Consider the following 10,464-nt stretch of genomic DNA (forward strand, 5'->3'; position numbering starts at 1 on the left):
CCGTGGTGTGTTCCCTGGGATGCTGGGACAGGGGCTGGGACATGTCCCCGGGGAGCATAAGGAATTGCTGTGGGGTGTGTCCGGCTGTGGGGAAGGCCGTGGCATGTCCATAGGGGCATGGGCTGTAGCTGGGGGCCTTCTGGGTTTGTGCAGGAGTGGGTGTCCTGTTCTGAGCCAGATTCCAGGGTCCCCAAAGGACAGTGGGTTGTGGGGTGAGGGGAGACAGTTTCTGAAGGATATTCCTGTCCATGGGCTGCTGCTGTGATGGATGTGCTTGTTCTCGCTCCCCCTCTTTCTCCTTGCCATGGCAGCATTTGGGTGTTCAAGTGCTCAGATTCCTAAGTCCTCACATCTAGCTGCTCTCAGCATCTGCCTTAGTGCTGTGTGCTTGTCCGTTGCTTTTGGACTGGGAACAAGTACTTCAGCTCACACCCACCGAAACATGGGTGTGTTTATACTTCACAAGTCAGCTCAGCGGTTTAAAATGGTGGTTGCTCTGTGCAGGCTGTGGGGGTGCTGGACATTCGGAGCTCCCAGAAAATAGTAACCCCGAGCTCCCCATTCCTGGAGTAGCTGCAGGATGTGGGTGCTGAAGGCAGGAGCAGCGCAGGCTCCACATGAGTGTGGGCCCCTTCATCTTCAGCGTTGGGCTTCTCCCGTGTTGGAAGTGGCTTGAGACGCTGGAGCTGTCTATAAAAGCCACGTTGTGATGCTCTTAATGGTGTTTTCCTGCTTAAAGATTCCCCCAAAAGCCACGTTGTGATGCTGTTACTGGTGTTTTCCTGCTTAAAGATTCCCCCTGGGCCTCCCTTAACAGAAACCTCATTCTGTGTCCGCAGGGGCTCGGCGCTGCTTGCTTGTCAGCGATGGCAAAGCCTCAGAGCAAGGATTCTGGACTGAAGGAGAAGTTCAGGAATCTCCTGGGGCTGGGAACATCCCGGGGAAGTTCAAAGCCATTGGAGGGCAAGCAAACAGAGTTTATCATCACTGCGGAAATACTCAAGGTGCGAGAACTGACCGTAGTCAAGGCGGGGTTAGTGCCCGGATGACCTGAGCTGAGAGGAAGGAGGGCTCGCTCATTCCCCTTTCCGCTCCCTCTCTGACCATGCCTTTTTACCTTACGTCTCAGTTCATCCTCTAGTCCAACGGATGTAAACCTCACCTGCTTTGGAGTGACAGCATTTTGGTGGTTCAGCCTTTTTGAGATATTTGATAGGACGGTGTTGTCTTATAGTGGGTTAAGGGGTGTTTCCTCAAAATATGTTGCTCTTTTTTTATAGTCTGAGCGTGATGAAGTGTATGTGGAGGCAGTTAGTGCAAGCTGGAAACTGTCTCCATTTTATTAAAACCTTACAGTTTCGTGAAAATTAAAGAAAAAAGATTGATTCCAGTAATTGGTACTGCAGGTCTGTAGCAGAATGGTTGGCACATAGGGAGGAAAACATATGAAAGGGAGGAGGAGACCAGAATCCCTTCCCGTCAGTGCTGGAGCAGCCGAGCTCCTACCTGCCAGATTAAGGTCCCTCCTTTCTCTGCTCGTCTCCCGTGAGCTGGGCGAGAGCCGCAGCCAGCGGGTTACTGACTTTTCTGGAGCAAATGAGATGTTCTGTCCTGGAGATAAAAAGCCTCTTGGCTCCCGTTCTGTGAAAGTTCTGGTTTTGACAGATCATTTACTAATGGAAAAAAGTTTTTGGAGAAGTTCCTGAAAAGCTCCAGTGATGAGTAATGGTTAGATCATTTTGGACAAATGTGTAATTTATATTTCAGTGGTTCATGATCCCCTTTGAGAAATGGGCAAGTGTTTCTAGTAAGATAAACTTAGCTTATTTCTACATTTCTTTCCAGGAACTGAGCATAGAATGTGGATTAAGTAACAGGATACGAGCAATCAGTCAGATTTGTGAAGTGGCAAAAACAAAAAAAATTGAAGAGGTAAGTTTCGAAGGGTTCAGCGAATATTGGAAGGATCAAAACTTAAGCATGGGGTTTGGTGTCTCTCTTGTGGTTCATCTGAGCTTATGACCGGGCAGGTGAGAGAGGCCCTCAGAAAAGAGAACTCCGGACGTGAAATCCCTGGAGATCTTGTTCGTTAACTTGCCATAATTAATGACTGACCTATGGGGTAAAGATCCGAAACGTAACTTCCCTACTACTGCCTGCCCCTTTGTTTGTTCCCAGCACGCAGTGGAAGCAATATGGAAAGTGGTAGCTGATATGCTCCAGCCCGAGCGCCCCGTCGAAGCCAGACACGCTGTTCTTCATCTGCTAAAGTCAATCATTCAAGGACAGGTGAAAACAAACAAGCTGCAGAAGTAACGCTGCGCTTAAACTCGGCTTTGTGCAGAGCATGAACGTGAAGAATGTTGGGTGGCTCTTCTCTCTACAGCTTTCCATGTTTCTTATTTCGGTTGTGCCAAGGAAATGGGAAGAGGAAGCACTTAAATTTGTCTTGGTTTGACTTCATACCAACACTTTTCATACAACCCATAGAAAACTTTTCTATTCTGGGGCAATGCTCTTGAAAAAGAGGAAATACTTGGGGTTATGTTCAGCATAGTACAGCAGATTTTAGATGGTCTTTGCCCAGACTTATTAGTCCAAGTCTGCAGCTGGTTTTGATGGTTCAGCATGAGGTTGTCTATGAGATACTTTTCTAGCCTGGCCAAGTAAAGCATACTATGAATTCTTCAGATTTCACAACGTGTCATTCAAACGTGAGACTCTCTCAGACCAAAGTTCTGGTTTTCAATCAGAAGAAGTGGGGGTGGACACTTACAGAAAGAATAGGCATTGATTTCTGGTTTGTTGGCTTAGGTTTTTGCTAAATGCTCTGCTGGCAATGCTGTCGGTTGCAGTTTCCGTGGATTACTGTGTGTGTTGGACGCTGTCTGTGTGTTGCTGGTCAAGATGCCTTCAGCCCTGAGTGCTGATAGAACAGATTGAGATGACCTTAGCCATTGTCAGTAGAGGCTGGAGGTATTTTCTGGAGACTTTCGTAGCCTGGAGGAAAAGAAAATAATTCCAAGCATGCAGATAACTGTTATAGACCTTGATAGGCCTTAACTGTGTTGTTTTCATTAGTGACACTGTTATTCTTCTCCTCTCATCTTTTTTTAGGGTGAGAGATTAGGGATCCTCAGAGCACATTTTTTTAAGGTTATTAAGGACTACCCCTCCAATGAAGACTTGCATGAACGGCTGGAAGTGTTCAAGGCTCTAACGGAGAATGGACGATACATCACCTACTTAGAAGAAGAGTTGGGTGGGTGTTGTCTCTACCCCGCTTCAGTTTGGTGGGAATAAATCAAGGGAGAGGCATTTAGGGATACGAGAAACAGGTAGTGATAACACTTCTGGGTGGAAAGCAGACTGTAACAATTTGTTTTCCTTCTTTAGCTGACTTTGTACTACAGTGGATGGATGTCGGTTTGTCTTCCGAGTTCCTTCTGGTTTTAGTGAACCTGGTGAAATTCAATAGCTGCTATCTGGAAGACTATGTAGCTGACATGGTCCAGTAAGTTATTGGGGTTTTTTTCACTCCTGGGTGCTTATTCTTGGTAAGTTAGAGGAGAAAGTTGCAGATCATTGTGCAGAGAAGTGAAATCTCTTACATCTGACCTGGATCTGCTTCATTCCAGGTCATACCTGACATTGCTGACCAGTACTTGATTTTCAGTTCTTAGTGTTTAGATCTGTTGTGGTTTATCTCCATGTGCTTTCCCCATTTCATGGGATGGACCTGCCTCCATTGCGTAGTCTCATGAAGGGTCTCCGCTCGTGTTAGCGTAGGAACACGGAGTTACATTTAAGTACAGCTTTAAGCTAACTTTTATAAAAGAGGTTGGGGTGTTACCAGCAGTGCCCCCGTAAGGGGAATGATGAGTAAAATAACGTGCCAATTTGCTTGTCTGTTTTGGCTCTTTGTAATTTGCCTTAAATCATATTAAGCAAAGAGTTTTAATTAAATGTTCTTTCCTAACAGCAAGATATGCCTCCTGTGCATTCAGACTTCATCATCTGTGGACATAGAGGTCAGTAATTTGAGTGTCTCTTAGTACTTTAGAACTCTGCAGTTCTTTGAAACTGAGAGCCAATACAATGTTAGGAAGTATTTGTAAGCTGTTGGATCTCATACCTCAATAGTCATTTTATTCTAAAACAAACAGAGCATTGGTAAACGTGATAAGGGAACCAATTTTTCAACAGTGCTTTTTATGGTTTATTCTCCATCTTGCAAAACACCCACCATATCTGTGTCCCTTTTGACTTCCAGAAGATTTCCAGCATCTGCCAGGTTAGCATTGGACATGCTTTATTTGTAGAGAAGTGTATTTTGCCTTTCTCTTTCCCAAAGATTTCCTTGCAAGTCCTGGATGCAGTCGTTTGCTATAACTGTCTGCCATCAGAGAACCTGCCAGTGTTTATCATCACTTTGTGCCGAACCATCAACGTGAAGGAGCTCTGCGAGCCGTGCTGGAAGGTCAGAACTTTCTTGTAGTTCTGTTTTCTAAAGGGTTCGGTGTTTTGGCCTCACAGGTGACGTGGCAGATGTGCCTGTGCACATTTGCCCTGAATTTCAGTTGGGTGTTAAGAGTAAACTAAAAATTATTTCAAATATTAAGGGATCAGCACATTAAGTCCTGTCAAGTCCATGGAGCTTACCCATGGTTTCCAATCGGCTGTTGTGGCATGGCAGCGGCTGGACACGTTTACTAACGGTCATGATCAGCCAGCTAATTGCATATGGAGGCTAATGAGTGGTTTAGCAATTGGATATTTAAGCGTTTGTTTTGAATTTGCAGCTTATGCGCAATCTTTTGGGAACTCATTTGGGACACAGTGCCATCTACAACATGTGCAGGATCATGGAGGACAGGTAAGGAAGGAAACCCAAGGAATTCGAGAGAGTCCTGTGGAGATAGACAGGGAGTCGCTGACCTCAGTAGAACAAGCTGACGGTTCTCGTGCTTAGAAGTGAATTCCTTTCCTAGTTATGCTGCTGAAGTGCTCATTTTTGGGCTTTTCTGAATTTAATTTTCCTTTGTTTGAAGTTGTACTAAACGATTTTCTGCTTTTAATGTTTGTAAGCTGCTGTGCAAGGCTCTGATGTGTAACAGCTGGGAATTACTCTTGTGACAGGACATATTCCTATTGATTCTTGTACCCTAAAAAAATTGTGGCCTGTTCTGAGGCTTTCCTTCTCTCTGTTCTTAGAGCTTACATGGCAGATGCGGCGCTGCTGAGAGGAGCTGTGTTCTTTGTCGGGATGGCTCTGTGGGGTGCTCATCGCCTCAATTCACTCAAGAATTCCCCAACTTCAGTGCTGCCTTCGTTCCTCAAGGTAGGGTGGGATGCTGGGACAACTTTTTAATCAGGTATACATCTGGGCCTGTACAAACTTATAATGAAAATGTGGTTCTCTGCACCAAAGTGATCTTCGTATGCCTGACAGGTGAGAGACAGAACTGAGTGTGGGTGAAGCACGGGGAAATTATAACAGAGGGTTTAACTTTGAAGCTGTGGTCGTCTTCCAGTGCCTGGAGGGGCTACAAGAAAGCTGGGGGGGGACTTTTCCCAAGGGCAGGGAGTGACAGGACAAGGGGATTAAACGGAAAGAGGGAGATTGAGGTGGGACATCAGGAAGGAATTCTTCCCACAGAGGGTGGGGAGGCACTGGGACACGTTACCAGAGAAGCTGTGGATGCCCCATCGCTGGAAGTGTCCAAGGCCAGGCTGGATGAGGCTGGGAGCAACCTGGTCTAGTGGAAGGTGTCCCTGCCCATGGCAAGGGGTGGGAACTAGATGATTTTTAAGGTCCCTTCCCACACAAACTGTTCCGTGGTTCTATTTTGTTGGCCAGAAAAACAAAGTCTGAATACTTTTAATGAAATATCTACATTGTGGGTAATTCAGCTTAAAAAATAAAGGAAAAACTTTGATTCCTTGCAGCATGGTGTGGTACAAAAGGTGAGGGACAGTGGCTTCGGGGACAGCTCAGAGCTCTCTTAAAGTTTCCTCATCCACATGCATCAAGCGGGAGTTACTAGCTTTAACCTCATGAGTCTCCCCTTTAAGATGGGCCATATTTGACATCTGATGCACAGCTGCTTGCACGGGTGCAGAACTGCACTTTACAGAATGCTTCTTTGCTTCGCCCTTTGTGTGTACAGGCTTGAGTACATTTATCTTGAACCTTCAGGCTAAGTTCCTAATGACTAGGGCATGTTTCATTTGAATTTAAGAGGGTTACTGATCACTGCTTTCCCATTGTTAACTGGCTGAAACGCTTTGTATTCCAGGCCATGACGTGTCCCAACGCCGTTGTGTCTTACGAGATAGTGCTGTCCATAACACGGCTAATAAAGAAGTACGGGAAGGAACTGCAGGCTGTAACGTGGGATATCCTTTTGGACATCATGGAGCGACTACTGCAACAGCTGCAGGTAAGCATTGGGCCGATCTTGCTGTGCTTTCAACCAGAAGACCTCGTGTCGTGGTTTAATCCCAGCGCTAAACCAGCACACGGTGCCATAAATGTTTTTGCCAATTCATCTCCTGTTTGCACTCTCTGGTGAACTTTGAAGCTGAGTGAAGGTTTAGCTCTGTTCTCCATGCTGGGCTTCTCAACTGTTTTTTCTGTTGGTATTTGAAACGTGGCACTTGCTGGTGAGGTAGGAGTCTTCTGGAAATGTTTTTGTCTCTGTTTCAGAGTCTGGAGAGCCAAGAACTTAAGTCCATTGTACATGATCTTTTGACTACAGTAGAAGAACTCTGTGACCAGAACGAATTCCATGGCTCTGAAGAGAGATTTTTTGAGCTGGTGGAAAGATGTGCTGATCAGAGACCCGTAAGAATTTCCCCGTTATCATCTCCCTTTATTGCCCGATGAAACTGGTTGGTTACACAGTACAGTTGAAAGGTGGGAGTCCTAAAATAGCGGGTGGTCAGAAAGTCGCAGCAAGGACTTACATGAGCCTCGTTCTCGGGGATGAAGGGTGTATTGTATTTGCTTGTCCACTGACGAACATTCTTGATCTTTCTGCACAAGGAATCTTCTGTGTTAAACTTGATAACATACAGAGCTCAGTCCATTCATCCTGCCAAAGACGGCTGGATTCACAACCTGCAGATGTTAATGGAGAGATTCTTCAGGTATGAAATAGTAACTTTGTGAATACCAGGCACTTTCAAATGTTTCTTGCCACCTTTTCATGTTCCATAATTTTGCTTTCTGAAGTTCTAATGTTAGTAAATGACTTGTAAGAAGTACGGTAGTTTCAGATCATGGGACACAGAAGGATTTTGTTTAACAGAAGAACAACTTTCCACTGAGTTATTTATGCTTCTTTTTTTAATTTTCCACTTTATTTTCATTGGATGGTGCTATTCCAATTAGCTTCGGCAGTTCTGTGTTCCACTCCACAGCACTTTGTAGTTCGAACACCAAACAAGACTTTTCCTGTTGAGCATCAAGATTGCATGTGGTTATCCAGTATTAAAGTAATATCTGTTTCTGGACAGGTACTCCTAGAAGTACTCTTGTGTTCTAAGAAATCATTATACAGCAATGAGAAACTTGTCTCATCTGTGAAACGCTGCCAAAGAGCAACTGCTCCTTGGTACCATATGTTTAGTTTTAAATTTGCTCACTGGAGCACTTGTTCTTCTGACATACGCTTCCTAGTTTGGATTGGAAATGGGAAAACTGCAGTTACAAGGCTCCAGAATTAGTAAAAGCTGAACTAGGTTTCCAATTTCCAATTGTTCTTGAATCTGATTTTGTGGGTAGAGGCGTTAACTGAAGGCTCAGCTCAACCTCTAACAGTTCCTGTTCTAACTCTTGGGAAATTTCTGAGTTTACTTTTGATTTACTTTCCTTTTCCCCTCTACTCCCTTCCCTAAATATCAGCAACTTTATTTTACTCATCTTGAATCTGCTCTTCCCGTTTTAGGAACGAAAGTCGTAGCGCTGTTCGTATTAAAGTTCTGGATGTCTTGTCCTTTGTCCTGAGCATTAACAGACAGTTCTATGAGGTGCGTGTTTACCTGTTTCTCATCATCTTAAGTGGGTGGGAATGGCTCTGTTGCAGCATGTTTTATGGAGGGTTTCAGGTTGTCTCTGCACTGAAGACTGCAGAGAGCTGTGCTTTGCATCTTGCACACAACAGACATTTCTTTAGGGTGCTTGTGGGAATGGCCTTTTAATTGTCCTTTTTGGGTACCGGTATGTGCAGCTTGCAGTGGGAGCTGTTGTGTTTAGAGGGGATGCCTGGCAGTGGATTTGCTTCCCTATTTTATGGTCATTAGTTCCATATGCGCTTTGTTTTGGAAGAAAGGAAAGTTAGTGTGGGAGATGCAGAGTTTATTTAAAACCTTTGTAAAAAGACGGGGTCTGGACGTAATCTGACGTGGGCAGATTGACTTGTCTTGGTGCTTCCAGTTTAATTGCAGCCAAAGATGGAAGCAGTCTGAAAGAGGAGTTAGGAAAGAGCTGTGGGGATGTCTTCAGCTCCTTGGAACGTACCAAGAGTGTCAAAGGACAGGAAGGGTTAGAGGTGCTTCTTGGATTCCTTCAGGATTTGTGATAAGATGATGTGTTGTCTCTCTCAAAAACCCCCAAACCCTAGAAATCCCTTGTTAACAGTCTGTTTGAGCCTGGGCTATCAAATCTGTAGGACAGATGGAAACCAAAGTATTGAATCCAAGTTCAACCAACGTCATAAAATTTGGAGGGGTGGCATACAGAAACACTTGGTTGGGTGGAGGAGGAAAAATTAGGAACCAGTCAGCTGAGGAACAAGCCTGCTCTCAGTGTTCTTTTGTTGGTAACTATTTGTCTCTTCAAGTGCTGATTGAACAACTGACAACAAGATGTCCAGGCTCATTAAGGTCTGTCCTCTTGCAGGAAGAGCTGATAAACTTGGTTGTGATCTCTCAGCTGGCTCACATTCCAGAGGATAAAGACCATCAAGTCCGAAAACTGGCCACTCAGCTCCTCGTAGACCTGGCTGAAGGCTGCAACACGCATCACTTCAACAGCTTGCTTGATATCATAGAAAAGGTGAGGCAGGGTTTGGTCGGTTGGCAGCAGCATCACCAGATCCTCCTTCTGGGGGAGCAGAGTGAGGAGACTGCCCTGTGGCTGTTACCAGCTGCGTGGCTCAGCTGGGTGCTGTGAAACTGCTGGGGTTTGGAGGCTATCAGTCGGAAGTGCAGAGCAGAAGGGAGCTTTAGGAACCCTATCAATGCACATCCAAGCTGCCTGACACAGCTTGCAGAATTTCCAGCAAGGATGACTTGCTGTAGCCTTTCCTGACCTTCAGGGATGGAAGTAAAGGTATGTTGCAGATTGGAACCATGTATTACTTTTCTTTTTAAAAGGTGGCTGCACATTCTCTCTCATCTCCTTCTGAACTAGAAGAGAGGGACTTGCTGTCGTATTCAGCTTCTTTGGAGGATGTCAAGACGGCAGTTCTCGGACTCCTGATAATTCTGCAGGTAGATGCTGCAGAGATGAAACGCGTCTTCTTCAGAATCGTCTTCTCTCGGACTTGGCTTTTTGAGATAACCATTCTCCCACTGTTAAATATTCCAGCTGTTGGGTTATCCGCTTAATATTTTAACTCTTGGTTTGGTCATTCCTTTAACTTTTGGGTACTGTAGGGCTGTTTGCTAAATGCTGTATTTTCTTAATTTCCAGTGTGCATTATGAGCACGTTTTCAGGTGTGGAGGGCAAATGTGTTCCTAAACTAGCAGAAAGGGTTTATGTGGTTTATAGATCCGTTGTGTGTGGGTAGTGTGTCCTGAGATATGGTTCAGTGGTTGTGAAGAGCCGGTTGCTCCAGCCAGTGACCTTCTGGAGCCAGGCAGTTGTTCTGGAGCCTCGGCAGAGGTTCTGTCCAGAGCCATCTGTTCATCTTGCTGTCAGGAGCAAGTGTTTGTTGTGTTTTTCTTGAATTCTCAGTGCAGATACACTTTTTCTGAATAAAACTCTCGGTCTGCCTTTTGATTTGTGTTTCTCTTCCTCTGCAGACAAAACTCTACAGCTTACCCTCCAGCCACGCGACGCGGGTGTACGAGATGCTGGTTCAGCACGTCCAGCGCCATTACCTCTACGCGTACAGCCTCGCTGTTGCTAGCAGCATCAGGTTGCAGGTGCGAGCAGTGACCTGTGCTCTCAGGCCGAGACCTGTGTGCTGGCTTTGGGATTTTTGGGTGGCAGGTGGGGAACGTGTGCTCTAAAGCTTGCCAGAAGTACAGTTAAATGTTTCTGGGTTAATAGGACTATGTGTACACACTGTAACACCAAAAGTGATGCTTGCTACAGAACTAGCCACCGCATTTGTTAAAAATCCCCTTGTACTTGCAAAACTATCACATGGGGAGGTGGGAGAATGTTCCACTGGCATGGGTTTTGTGTGATTCCGCTGTCTTCTCTGTTACAGGTGTTTGATTTCCTGCTG

The 10,464-nt window shown here is 45.4% G+C and overlaps 1 protein-coding gene across 1 annotated transcript in view; it reads left to right on the forward strand.

The window, feature by feature from the left end:
• Nucleotides 1–866: 866 nt before the first annotated feature.
• The window catches only part of TSC2 (tuberous sclerosis 2), a gene marked incomplete at its 3' end in the record, with an annotated part of 28,419 nt that continues 18,821 nt past the window's right edge, over nt 867–10,464 (forward strand). The window contains exons 1-17 of the mRNA XM_010148607.1: nt 867–1,004; nt 1,846–1,932; nt 2,179–2,289; nt 3,118–3,262; nt 3,397–3,514; nt 3,983–4,031; nt 4,355–4,480; nt 4,803–4,876; nt 5,215–5,341; nt 6,300–6,443; nt 6,710–6,847; nt 7,049–7,152; nt 7,953–8,034; nt 8,906–9,061; nt 9,382–9,498; nt 10,034–10,156; nt 10,447–10,464. The exon at nt 10,447–10,464 is cut by the window's right edge and continues 107 nt beyond it. Coding sequence (XP_010146909.1) covers nt 867–1,004; nt 1,846–1,932; nt 2,179–2,289; nt 3,118–3,262; nt 3,397–3,514; nt 3,983–4,031; nt 4,355–4,480; nt 4,803–4,876; nt 5,215–5,341; nt 6,300–6,443; nt 6,710–6,847; nt 7,049–7,152; nt 7,953–8,034; nt 8,906–9,061; nt 9,382–9,498; nt 10,034–10,156; nt 10,447–10,464 — 1,857 coding nt within the window. The remainder of the gene's footprint in view (nt 1,005–1,845; nt 1,933–2,178; nt 2,290–3,117; nt 3,263–3,396; nt 3,515–3,982; nt 4,032–4,354; nt 4,481–4,802; nt 4,877–5,214; nt 5,342–6,299; nt 6,444–6,709; nt 6,848–7,048; nt 7,153–7,952; nt 8,035–8,905; nt 9,062–9,381; nt 9,499–10,033; nt 10,157–10,446) is intronic.

This window comes from Eurypyga helias, unplaced genomic scaffold (genome assembly GCF_000690775.1).
Source record: "Eurypyga helias isolate BGI_N326 unplaced genomic scaffold, ASM69077v1 scaffold23773, whole genome shotgun sequence".
NCBI lineage: Eukaryota > Metazoa > Chordata > Aves > Eurypygiformes > Eurypygidae > Eurypyga > Eurypyga helias.